Here is a 13,850-nt window from a genome sequence, read left to right as displayed (position 1 = left end):
CCTTGATACGGTCCTAACACAGAGCTTCCCTCGGTTATCTCTTTTCACTGGCCTTGTGCGACAGAGTAAAACCTGGCTTATGCTTGATGTGATAATACAAACAAGAAGGTGCATGATTTAATAAACTAAAAAACTTCTGATGAGCTGTATATTTTCTGCTCATTGCCACCTGTTGTTTCAGCAAACAGAGAAGCGCCTCTCAGGTCTGTTTGGCAGCTACAGTGGTTCTCAACAGAATACAAAACAACACAGTTCCGGCAAACAAATATTCAAACTCAGTATGCTGTTCTCCTAGTCCCCAATCTGTCATGTTAAGACTGTCCTCCAATTAAATTGAACTGTGCAGTGACATTGATGGCTCACCAGAGGTCTGTGCAAAAGATACAGGGAGAAACAAACACACCTTCATGTTTGTTCCTCAGTGGATTGAACTTCCCTTCCACTAAAGAGAGGACTAAAAAAGACCACAAAGAATGAGGAAGCAGAAGGAATGCACTCAGATGACCGCAGTCTGACCTGAAAACACTTCTCCAAACTAATGCTTTAAAGAGTCCTAGGGGTAGGGGTGTGTTAATGCTTCAGTGAGTGAGTTTAATTTTTTATTTATACAAACACTTACTGCACTTAAATTTGTTTATCTGTCAGCATGTGTGTGTGTAAATTTTCTTAATGCAAAAATGTAAAGTATGCCTTCATCTTTGGATATGTCACTAAAATTTTCAAAAGTGATATATAAATAATAAATAGTCTACATTAGAATACAATTCCATAATGACCAGGGCCCGTATTCATGAAAAATCTTAGTGCTAAAGGTCATTGCACACGGAGTCTGAAATTTTTGCATGTTAAAAAATAAATACGACCTCACATTGTGTCAATCACGTTTACACCCTGCCTCTGAAACTTTCTTCCGTCATAAAAAACTTCAGATCAGGTTTGATTTTCTGCATTTCGCATCCGTAGCAAGCATTGCAATTCAGTGTGCAATGGCCTTAAGGGTTGCTCCTAGTAACAAAATTTTAAGAAAATTCTTAGAAATGTGGGTGTTTCCTCTTGAAATTAAAGAAAAGATCCTAGTAAAGAAAAAAGTAACTCAGAAAGCATCTTAACCATTTAAGAGGTTTAAGAGTTTCTTTAGCAGTGGAGAAAATGGACGAAACATGAAGAGGGAGAAGAAATGTGTTGCACACAATGCATGACTGTGAGTTAATAAAGACGCTACACATTAGATAGTGCAGGGATCATGTTTGTGACCGATCTTATAAGAGACACGCTAACATCTCCGACACTGCACAGAAATGCCATAGCGCCAGAAATGGAAGTAAATCACTACATAAGCTTCATTAACATATGGCAACTGGAAAAATGCAACTATGCAGCAGTGATGATTTGGGTCTGTCACAACCTTCTATAAGCAAAGTGATCACACAAACAATTATAGCACTTTCAGAACCTTATTGTGTCGCTGTTCACTTCCTATAAAATATGTTAAGTATGACAGCATGGTAAATAAAAATGGTGTGTGTGTGTCTGTGTGTGTGAGTGTATGGTAAAACAGGAAAAATTACGCCTGTAATTTCAAAGTGAAGGCTTATAATAGACCCTACTCTTAAAAAGTGCTCTTTTATTTCCTTCTTGGACAACCAACCAATCACAGTCTTCAAAAGACTGTCATAGCTAGCAACAGGGTCTCCTCACTAAGATAAAAGTTTTTGCACTTCTCTGTGCTCGATAAACGCAATGCATTTAAAAATTTGAATACATTTGAATCACTAAAATATAGACTTAGACAATTTAAAATAGTACTTAATTTACAAATTATATTTAAATACACAATATTTTTGTTGACATTTCTTCAGGATTCTTGATGAAAAGAAAGTTCAAAAGAACAGCATTTATTTGAAATAGAAATGATAACATTTTAACTGTAACATTATAAATGTCTACTATATATCAAATGAATGTGTCTTACTGATCCCAAACTTTCAATGGTAGTGTATATTTACATATAATATATATTTGCATTGCATTAATAACAACCAATTTTTTTTTTTTTGCAGTCATAAGAATTTTGTGAACTGTCATGAAATAATGTCATAATACAAAAAAGCATAATGGTCCAAGAACAAGGCTTCAGTTTCCTATAATTGTATAATTCCTTTTTCTTCCCCTTTGATTTTGGGATGACATGTGACCTGGACATGTTTTCTGTGAGGTTTGCTAAAAAAAAAAAAACTTATTAAAAGCCCATTAAACTTTAAACTCAAAACCTTTGCCCTCCAAACTATTCCTATCATTCTTTCACAGGGGGTGAATTCTGTTTAGGGGTGAATGGTCGTCTTGTAAAGTTTCTAGTATGTCAAACAGTCACATAGTTACTTCAGTTTCTTCTGTACAATCCTAATCTGAATAATCACTACAAAGAGGATGCTCACAAGTGCAACCCCAACCAACTTCCCCAACACGAGAAAACATGCAAAACCACAGAGACATCAAATAAGTAGAGCAAAAGTGAGGTGAAAAGTTATGTGTATGTGTGAAAACGAGATCAGACAGAGCCAATTGAGAACCAGAGAAGGAGAAGGGGTGGGGGAGGGAGATGAAGTAAAAGTCAAGCAGTACCTTTTTTGGCGATCTCCATCTCCTCCTCCGTCCAGCGAGACGTCTCTCCAGCTTCAACTGCGCCTGTAGCGACACACACCGTCAGTGTCAGTGAGGAAAAACTCGAGCAGCGCTACACGACACGGCTCATCTCACACCCTCCCACTCTATCTGTTTACACTCGGGCTCTGCGGAGACCTCCACCCTCCTCAAGACCTTCCCTCCCTCCCACAGTCTCTCTCTCGCCGTCCTCAACCGCTTTCTGTCCTTTGCCCCGTTTATTGCTTTCCCTCCCTGGTGCTTACTGGACTCAACTAGGCAGGCTCACCTCTCTCTTTCTCGCTCGGTCTCTAGGAGAGAGTCCAGTCAGCTGATCTCAAGCAGACAGTGGAGGAGTGCAGAAGCACCACCCTTCTGGGTCTAAGACCAGCACACACACTCTCACTCACTCACCCATATCATTAGGCAGTCTGTCTCATAACAGTAGCTGAGCTGAAGCGAGCAGCGCAACAACCCCTCCCTACGTAATTTCCACTCAAACTACAGCAAGAGCAAGAGAGAGAGAGAAAGACAGAGACAGAGAGAAAGACAGCACGGTAGAGAAAGACAGCCTGTGCTCTCCTCTCCCGCCCGCTCCGAGGGTCTCCTTGAAATTGACTAAACACTAAGACAGATTTAGCACAGTGTGAACCTCTGACATTTATGCGAGAGTGCGTCCCCGCAGTGTTTGGATGACTTGTGCGGCGAGTCTCTGCTAAAACTCTTCAAATAAACGTCTCTTAGGTGACCTGCTAGATGCTGTTTACGTTACCCCATGACCCCTGAGTCTGTGCATATTGCGTTTATATGCTCGTAGTCCACTCATGTTGATGGCGGTTTGGACATGGAATTGGTGCATTATAGCTCTTGAGAGCCGGTTTATAACTTTAAACTTACTTCAAAGACAGAGAATGATAAGATAAAAATCAAGCACAGACAAGATTTTTCAGGCGAGATGGGCAGACAATCTTTGGGCCTACGAGGGCTTGAGGGTTAAAGGGAAAGTCCACCCAAAAATGAAAATTCTGTCATTAATTACTCACCCCGCATGTCGTCGAAACCCGTAAGACTTTTGTTCATCTTCAGAACACAAATTAAGATATTTTTGATGAAATCCGAGAGCTTTCGGACCCTCCATAGACAGCAATGCAATGTTCAATGCCCAGAAAGGTAGTTAGGACATCATTAAAGTAGTCCATGTGACATCAGTGGTTCAACCGTAATTTTATGAAGCTACGACAATACATTTTGTGCGCAAAGAAAACAAAAGCAACAACTTTATTCAACAATTCTTCTTCTCCTCCTCCTCCCATCCTCCGCCATTATTGAGAGTACCACGACACATGCACATGCTGCTGCTAATGTACAAGCATGCATTGCACCTTGTTTACAAGCAGAGGAATGCATGCAAAGGAGGAGAAGAATTGTTGAATAATGTCCTTATTGTCGTTTTCTTTGTGCACAAAAATGATTCTCGTAGCTTCATAAAATTAAAGTTGAACCACTAGTCACATTGACTACTTTAATGATGTCCTTAATACCTTTCTGAGCCTTGAATGTATCAGTTGCGTTGCTGTCTATGCAGGGTCAGAAAGATCTCGGATTTCATCAAGAATATCTTAATTTGTGTTCCGAAGATGAACGAAGGTCTTACGGGTTTGGAACGACATGATGGTGAGTAATGACAGAATTTTATTTTTTGAGTGAACTAACCCTTTAATAGCTTTACTGGTCCATCAGATCGTAACGCAGAGGACGGAGGTCAGACTGGAGCTTGAAGTTTAGTCATCAGTTGTGTTTCAGCCTGACAGGCTGAAACACAACTGATGACTAAACTTCAAGGTATGGCACGCTAATCAACTACAATTTCTGACGTGGACGCTGGCTGCGTTCAGGGGTAAACGTAATGAACACTGTTTACAGAACAATGAGGTCTCTTAATTCATTTTAAAATGGCACTGAAAGCTAAATGAAACAATCAGGCCTTCTTTCATTCCCCTTTTCGCTCTAATCAAACTCCTCCTGAGACTCGCCGCGTTTACCTGCCTCTCATTATTGTCTCCATGGCGATCCCTCCACCCGCTGTCACCACGGCAACACAAACTCAGAGACCTTGAGTCTGGCGTTGGGTGGCAGGAAGAAGAGAGGGACAAACAATCTCACAGAGAGAGAGTGAGAGAGAGAGACGGAGCAAAAGAACAACAGCGAAGAGAGGAAACAGAAGTGTGCAAAGGGGAGTAAACAGTCAAATGAAGAGAAACAGTCTAGATGTCATGGTGAAAGAACAGAAGAGAAATAATGCTGATTTGTCAGCCTCGGGGATCAAATCCTCAGTGTTTCTGTACAGCAACCCTGCGATCATGATAGCATTTGAAGCAAACACCACTAACGCACACGTATACCACACTGTGGCCAGAGAAAGCAGCAAACTAGGTGACTTTCAGGCTCTGTAATGAGGTCACAGAGGAACCGCTCACAGACTGACCGCGCGATCAGCAGACAGACATCACAGCACAGATGCACCTTTTTGAGAGGTGAGAAAGTGAGTGAATGTGTTGATGTGAGAAGCTATTTGAACAGAAAGAGAGAGGGAAAGTATGTGGGGAAAAAAGGTAGTGCTTACCTCGTGTCTCTGTGCTGGCTGCAGGGGAGGGTTTTGCAGGCTCTCGTGCTGGTTTCTGCACCGTCTCAGGTTTAGAGGGGGGTGTGGGCTCCGGCAGAACTAAGCAACACACAGAATAAACCATTATGACTTGGCCTCATTTGTGCTTATGTGTACATACCCTATTATTGGGAAGTTGGATGCATTATAAGCAAATCAGTTTGTTCGGACTAATCATTAAAAACAAAACAAAATTACCACATCGCTAGTTCTCATTTGTTCCCTAGTTGTTATTTTACATTTCAGTTTGTGAAGCTGTTTGACTGAATGAAAATTAAGTCTGTAAGATTTATAAAAAAAAAAAAAAAAAAAAAAAGTATTTTTTTTTCCTGCTAGTTCTCAGAAACTCAGAAAGATTTTTACTGGCAACCAGTGATGGGAATAACGGCGTTATAAATAAACGGCGTTACTAACGGTGTTATTTTTTTCAGTACCGAGTAATCAAACGAATTACTGTTTCCTCTGTTACAACGCCGTTACCGTTACTGACAATAAAATGTGGCGTTACTATATTATATTATTAGAATTTAATTTTTCAGTTCATCTGAATGGATGCGCAGTGTTATTTGACGTAACGTTACCATAAACAATGTGAAGGCGCACGACTCGCCGTCGCTTTCTCTCACATACACGCACGCAAAGAAAGACACAGAGCAAGAGAGTCTTTCATAACATGCAGAATTGACGCGCTACATATAAACGATATTCTTTGTTGTATTTTCCTGTCAAAATAACGGAGTTCCTTTGGAATTCTTCAGCTTTTAAGAACTGCCGGGTTCTCTGGTAGTGGGCGGAACTAATGCGCGAACGACAATCTCATTGGCTGGCGCTCACCTGTTATCGTCCCTGTTTTGATTTCAGCAAATCAATTCGAGCGAACGCAGACAACATGATTAATATTCATGAACCCAGCAGCTCGTTGATCCTTAGGGCGTTTTATATTGATGACAAATATGCCTTCATACTTGGTTATTCTAATTACTAAAGTTCTATCATCATATAATATTAAATTATCATAATATTATATTGTAATGCTTGACTGACTGATACTAAGTGTCAGTAGATAAATAGTGTAGATTAATGTAGAATGTTTTATAATAATAATTTATTCTTTTTAGTGTCCATTTCATTAATTTAACATATTTAATATTGGGGGCATCCAAAGTTATTTGACATTTGAACATTTTTAAAAAGTAACGCAATAGTTACTTTCCCTGGTAATTAGTTACTTTTATAACGATGTAACTCAGTTACTAACTCAGTTACTATTTGTGAGAAGTAACAAGTAACTATAACTAATTACTTTTTTAAAGTAACGTGCCCAACACTGCTGGCAACATAATTTAATTGCTTATTTTGTGCGCCTTAAAAATGTATTTATAATTTTCATTTGATGTTCATTTTCTTTTATAATTTTATTCTTTCTTTTCTTTCATAAAATCACTTAAAATCAATTTATTAGGTTTTTGATTTGCAAAAATTGCTCAAAAGTGACAGTAAAGACATTTAAAATTTTAGGTTTAAAATATTAATTTTAAAGTTTGGTCACACTGTATTTTAAGGTCCAATTCTCACTATTTACAAACCATTAAAGGGTTAGTTCGCCCATTTAAGACATGAAGTTGTATGCAATCCTTACCAGCACTATAGTGCATACACACTGACCCACCCTTTAGTCACCTCCCTGGTCAGATTTCTGGCTGCTGGAAGTTTTTCAAGATAGTACTCCCGGTTAGTTTCCGGGGCCTCAAAACTGTGCGTTTTTACGTGAAAAAATTATTTGCGTTTCAAAGCTTGATTAATTTACATCACAAAAAACACGCCTGACAAAATTCATACCTCAGTTTTAATCGGCACTATTTTCTTTCCATTTCTATCAATCCGCGCTGCTGTCAACGTCAACAGTGCGCACGTTCAGATCAGCTGTTCCATAGTGTTTACACAATCGAATGACAACGACATAAAAGTAGAAAATGAACAATGGTGCGAACTTGTAAATTCCCAGGCTGTGACCACAAGAATGTGCCGGGATCACCGTTCAGATTCCATCGTTTTCCAGTTTCGGATATAGCTACGAGACAGCTTTGGCTGGTTGCCATCGGCTACTCTGCGGGAGCTAAAATATCGAGAATCAAGGATTTCCGTGTGCAGTGCTCACTTCAGCGAAGACGATTACATCCCCAACCAAGGAGGAAAAAGAAAAAATGATTTTAAAGAGTTTTGCTGTACCAGTACCACGGGTAAGCTCTATTTACTAACTTTATGATCCAATGTCTAAACTGTACGGTAAACAAGCTGAAAATTACTTTCATCATCATCTGTTCCGTCTGACATTGTGCTAAAATTGGTTTCGTCATCAGAAGTTTCGTAGTCAGACATGTTGTCAGCGAGTCGCGCTATCAACAGCTGATCTGAGCGTGCGCACTGTTGGCGTTGACAGCAGCGGATTGATAGAAATGGAAAGAAAATAGTGCCGATTAAAACTGAGGTATGAATTTTGTCAGGCGTGTTTTTGTGATGTAAATTATTCAAGCTTTGAAACGCATAAATACTTTTTCACGTAAAACGCACAGTTTTGAGGCCCGAAACTAACCGGGAGTACTATCTTGAAAAACTTCCAGCGGCCAGAACTCTGACCAGGGAGGTGACTAAAGTGTGGGTCAGTGTGTATGCACTATAGTGCTGGTAAGGATTGCATACAACTTCATGTCTTAAATGGGCGAACTAACCCTTTAACTATGACTTTTGCCTCAGTATACTCTTGATTTGCTGCTTGGTAATAGTTAGTAAGGTAGTTGTTAGGTTTAGGTATTGGGTAGGATTAGGTATGTAGAATATGGTCATGCAGAATATGTGAAGTACTAATAAACAGCCAATGTGTTAATGCTAATAACTAACTAACTATTTAATAGTGAGCATTGGTTCCTATATTACATTTCATTTCTATTCAATGAATCCAGACAAAAAGGAATTTACACAAATATTAAGCAGCACAACTGTTTTTAGAAAATCTTATGTAAAATGAATGGCAATATTATTTAATGCAAACCAAATGTTTAAGCTTGAAAGGCATAAAAACACATGCTCAAAATATGTTACCTGGTTCAGGTGGTGGTGGTGGAGGTGGTTCCTCTGCCACCACAGATGCAGCTTCATTATTGGCCATGGAGCGGGTGGTGATGCGGCCCTTACGGCGTCCCTGGCTGTTGGCGGTCTTTCGGCCGCGTGGCGTGCTTTGCTCCTTACCCTCTTCCTCCTCTCCCTCACACTTCTCTTTATCTTTACTGATGTCCCTGCGGAGGCAAAGGTGAGGAATGAAGGCTCTCCTCCACACTGAACTCAATTCAAACATCTATTCAGACGGTTACAAACGCAGATACTGTGAGTATCTGTGAGTTTCTCACCTGCTATGACGTATTAGTCTTCCATAACAGGAGATCACACAGATCTCAAAACCACTTCTGTACTGTTTTGTGTGTTCACAGAAAAGTCAAAAAAGTCATCCCAGTTTTTTCCCAGTTAATGAGGTTAATCTTAAGCCCCTCTTACAATAAGGCTCACCTCACAGAAAGCAGATGATCTCACCTACTTTAAACCACTGCACACTTATTAAGAGAGCAATGAAACACATCTATCCATTATTTGGGCGGTTTGGGTAAAAAGGTTCTGTCAAACTTTTCAAACATTTGGAGAACATTGTAATTTCAAGACTGAATCTTGCATTCTGTACCAACAGAGCAATAAATGTGTTGCTGTCACTCAAATTTTCAGTATGTATGTGCCCTTCAAGATTTCACAGTGGGATTGCAGCAAAAAGGCGAATTGAGGCCAGTTCATCACAGCTATCTAAGGAAAATGGTAGGAAAACTAAAACAAAAACATGGGACTTACTTTGAGTCCTCTTTTTCATCTTTCTCCTCCTCTTCCTTCTTCTCCTCGTCCTCTTTCTTCTCTGATTTCTCCGATTTGTCCTCTTCGTTCTTGTCGTCTGTCTTGTCTTCCTGTGACGGTCGCGTTATCTGCTTTAAAAGGAAAAGAATCCCAATAAAAGAAGCATTTAGACAGCTGACCTTTTCAAGAGCACAGACCTGTGACCAGGTTCCCATCACAGGAATAATCGGCAGTTCACCTTAAATTGTGTCAGCCCAGCTATGAAGAAAAAGGAATGCTTATGTACCATCAAACACCAAATGGGCAATATGATGAAATATTATTCTAAAAAATATTTCAAAGTGAATATTTCAGCTACACTTATTAAGCTTGCCTTTGTTGCACATGCTTGCGCTATCTCTCAGTGAAGTTTTTTAAAATCAATAGTGACTAGTTTGTGTTGTTAGAACAAGTTTTTATGTGAAATAAACTGGAAAAATACGAAATTTTGTGCAAATCATGTTTTAAGAATGCCTTCTTGACTATAGTCAGACTGCCATTTCCTTAGCTTGGAAACTTTGTCAAACTTTTGGGAGGACCCGAGTTTTCTACATTTCACTGTTTGCCACTGTGACAGAGCCCACAAAACGGATCTCACTTCAGTTTAAAGCCAGACGGCAAACCGAAACGCATGCTCCAAATCATTCCTGCTCTGGACTGAATCAGACAAAATTCCTGTCTGGTTACTGATGATCTATCTCTGTCTCTTCCTTACTTTTTTCCATTAAAAAGGGGGGAAAAAACAACATTTCACACACATTCAATCATCACATCCCTTCAGGCCTACTTAGTAAAAAGCATTGCAATTCTACCATTTTTCATATGAACTGACAAGAGAAAGTTAAAAACAAATCTGAATAATGAAGTCAAATTCACTGTGCAAACTAGTTGGGACTGAATTACAAGAACAAAGTAACCTGGCCTTGCTAGTTCTTAGAAACTAAGAAAAGCCTTTTGAAACCTTATCTGATCTTCAATGTGACGATAAGCACAGAACTCTTAAGATCTGACACATATGACAGAAACACATAATGTGGGTCGAAGGGTAAAATATGCATGATTGGCATGACTGGAATGGCCAAACAGTATTTTAAAGTAGGCCAGACAACTAAATGTGCACGGCATACAATGATGTTAACATATGTGAAGAATACCAGGACATAGATGTCACCAACAGAAAGAAAGGACCAAGAAGAGGTGGAAAAATATGAAGAGAGAAGAGGCAGATGAACAAGTGAGAGAAAAGTTAAACAGAGAAAGTACTGGCCAATCAGAACAAAGTCCTGTAGGTGGTGCCCACATGAACAGAGACTTGGGAAACACCATCCACACACACAGAACACAATGAGGCCAATGTTTTATGCTTTTAGTGTAAGTTTAAAGAGTTTAAAAAAGTGTCTCTTACAGCAGCAGAATTCAAGAGTAAAATCTGTTTTTAAAAACTGTTTCCAATGTTCATAAACATGCATAAACAAACATGTATCACAGATCTGAATTTTTAGAATTTGGCCCTTTGTATCTGGAGTCACACATGAGATACAATAAACGCAAGTCAATGACATGCACTACTGTTCAAAAACTAGGGGTTGGGTAAGATTTTTTCCATTTCAGTATTCAGAAATTAAAAACATTACAGAAGAGATGTATTCAAGTCACAGTACGAATGGCATTTTTCATGTAATTTTTTAATAAATTAATTTGACAAAGAATATTATGTTATTGAACCATATTTATCCAACAGGTGCAATCAATAAAGTTGATACTGTACTGTAAAATATCTGAACGCCAGCATAGTCAGCAGAAACTTTTTAGGTTTTAAGGTTTTAGGCTTAAGGTTTAGAAAAAGCAAATCTGATATAACGAGATGTTTCACTTCCATTTAAACTTTCAAAACCATCTAAGCTTTACAAGAAAATCAATAGAGAAGTATTAGGAAATTAGGTTTGCAATTTGAGTTTACTTGACAGCCTTCCAAACATGAGATCTTCTTATTAAGATTATCAGCATCTGCAAAGCAGGTGACGTTATAGTTTTTATAAACAGGAAGGGGGTTGTGTCAGGTCTCACTGATGTACATTCACACAAATGTAGGTTCCTCATAAAAAAAAAACAATGTAAACAAATCAAAATGATCTAAATACTAAATATTTAGGTTGTATATAATGTGAACATAGGCACCGTCTAGAGCAGCGTTTCATATGCAGGCCGACAGTCAGACAATTGAGTGAAAATGTAAGTGCAAGTAACTAAAACAAAAATGTAAAGCCTCCTTTAGACTAACATTAGTCTAAGTGCAGGACTGCAGTTGGTGGAGAGGGTCTTTTTTCCTTCGTTTGATCAGGGAGCCAGTGTGCTAATGGCCCAAGGTTCTCTATCATGGTTGTTGGCGAGGAGAGAGGAACTGGAGCCCCTCCTCCTGCTCGGTCTGTTCCACGAAAGAGAAGCAAAGCACTGGAACAAGCAGGGCTCAGCCAACACAAACAAGCTGTGCAGCTGCCAGATGGGACCAAAAAAAAAAAAGTCAGAACCTCTGCCACAGAGACGTGGAGAACAAATAAGGGGGGAAGGAAGGGAAACTGAGATAATTTAGGTCAAAACAAAAATAAAAATGACAGAGAAAGGGGCCAACACATGAAAGACATATAGCAAGCATGGAGCGGACAAAAGATTGATCATTCATTCTCTAGGCTGAAGGGCAGGAAGAGGATGTGCTCGTTCCAGTGCTCTCTTCCAGTTATAGCACATCGACAAACTGACGCATGGATCACAATAAAAGCCCATTTCTGCCATTCAAAACTCAGTTTACAATGACTTTACATTCCATCTAAAGACTTTCTTTACAGGCCAAGTCTGTTTTGTTTTTTTTGACAGCTTATATGGGAATGATGATTTACTTCATTATAAACAAAGCAGTGTTGTTATCGTTAACAAACTATTTAACAAAAAAATATTTAACAGAAATTTTGTGATGTTGCTTTAGATAAAAAAATATTTAAGTTGCTCTACTAAAATGACTATGACTGTCAAAATTAACGCATTAACGCAGACGATTAATTTTTCCACTTTAACAGTGTTAAAAATATTTAACGCAGTTAATGCAGGGGGCAGAGCTAGTTTTGGCCACCCCACTCACAACTGCGGCCTCCGTCTCTTTTTCTTTAACAAGAATTTTGTTTATTTAGACGCAGAATGGGAGACTTTTCAGACGCACAAAACACTTCGCCTCAGCAACAGGTGTCAAGTGAGGATGGAAACGGTACAGGTGATGAGGCAGCTTCAGTAGAACATCAGTAAACTGTGGTCAGATGAGATGTTACCAGGTAAAAACAAATCTTCCTGTCCTGTCAGCCGATGTACTGTGCTCTTGCACATGCTCTTCAATCGCACGCACAAATACGGCAGCGTGTGCTGGGTCATGGTCAGCAGTGGCAGCTTTTAAAGTAATAGCAGCCAAATAACCTAATAACTCAGCTGCTGTGATGTCTGCTAATCAAAGAACAAAAGAAATGAGGAAATCAATAACTTCTGCAGCTTTAAGGACTCCTCTATATTTAAGTTAGTGTTTAATAACTTTTATTCAAAAATGTTAAAATTGATAGCTCTCAATTATTATACTGCAACATTATTATAGTCAACATTGCATATAGTCAATAGTTAAATATTAGGGGGAAAAAAGAACAATTTCACTGAAACATCAGTATTATTTGTATCAGTAATACTCCCTTCTGTCATTAAACAAATATTAAAAATATACTGTCTATGTTGTTTCTACATTCATTTGAAGATTGAATGTGAAATTGCAATATAAAAGTATATTTAAAAACTTTAATGTTAGGTGGGATTAATCGTGATTAATTTCAGAAAAAAATGTGTTAGTTAATTTTTTAATCGATTGACAGCACTAAAAACAACACAAACTTAAAAACTGAAAATACAAAAAGTCAAAATAACACTATTATAGAGTAGCTTCTGTTCATGTGCTACTTGAGGATTCGAATCCTGATGAAAAGGCAAGATTTTATTCATGTGCTCACTGTTTCACTGTGGAAATGAACAGGTTTACACAAAGCAGAAGGAGGTTGCCTTCTTTGACCAATTTTACTTTAACCCTCAGAGTGTTACTTCAACTTTTACCTAAACCCTGAAGCAAAACTGCAATAGCTGTTTAAAGACATTATTTTACTAAATAAAAAAAAAATAAAAAAAACTATACAACAGCAACTCACAAATCAACAATTTTGGCTGGACCACATTTACAATTAGAATCTCCAAGCATGTCACAAGAAGTCACACAATATGGCCACTGCTTTCTTACATCATCGCTAACTGTTTGGGATCAAATACTGAAAATATATTCAAAATTATTATTGATGTAGCTTAATTAAACTTTATAGTGTGCAAGAACTCTGAGATTAAAATACTGGTGTTTCAGCCTTCTAGCATACAGACGGCTCTTTATAAAGGTAAATATGCATCTAAAAGATTCAGGTAATATACTGGGTCAAGTCAAAATGAGGGCGAATCTCCTAAAGGTAGGGAAATTATTTAACATTTTCAAAATCGATTACTTGTGAGTCGACAAATCTGTATTTAGGAAGAATGTAATTAGGCTGGTTTA

The 13,850-nt window shown here is 38.5% G+C and overlaps 1 protein-coding gene across 13 annotated transcripts in view; it reads right to left on the bottom strand.

Moving 5' to 3' along the window:
* The window catches only part of ncor1 (nuclear receptor corepressor 1), a 92,963-nt gene that overhangs the window by 33,241 nt on the left and 45,872 nt on the right, over positions 1-13,850 (bottom strand). For 11 of the 13 annotated variants that reach the window (XM_058774785.1, XM_058774790.1, XM_058774794.1 and 8 more), the window contains 4 exons: positions 9,194-9,324; positions 8,402-8,595; positions 5,264-5,362; positions 2,623-2,685 (listed from right to left, as the gene is read on the bottom strand). In XM_058774785.1, the coding sequence (XP_058630768.1) occupies positions 2,623-2,685; positions 5,264-5,362; positions 8,402-8,595; positions 9,194-9,324 (487 nt within the window). The remainder of the gene's footprint in view (positions 1-2,622; positions 2,686-5,263; positions 5,363-8,401; positions 8,596-9,193; positions 9,325-13,850) is intronic. The other 2 variants (XM_058774788.1, XM_058774796.1) reach the window with 1 other exon arrangement.

The sequence above is a fragment of the Onychostoma macrolepis genome, chromosome 05 (genome assembly GCF_012432095.1).
Source record: "Onychostoma macrolepis isolate SWU-2019 chromosome 05, ASM1243209v1, whole genome shotgun sequence".
NCBI lineage: Eukaryota > Metazoa > Chordata > Actinopteri > Cypriniformes > Cyprinidae > Onychostoma > Onychostoma macrolepis.
This window is presented reverse-complemented; position numbering and strand designations above follow the sequence as displayed.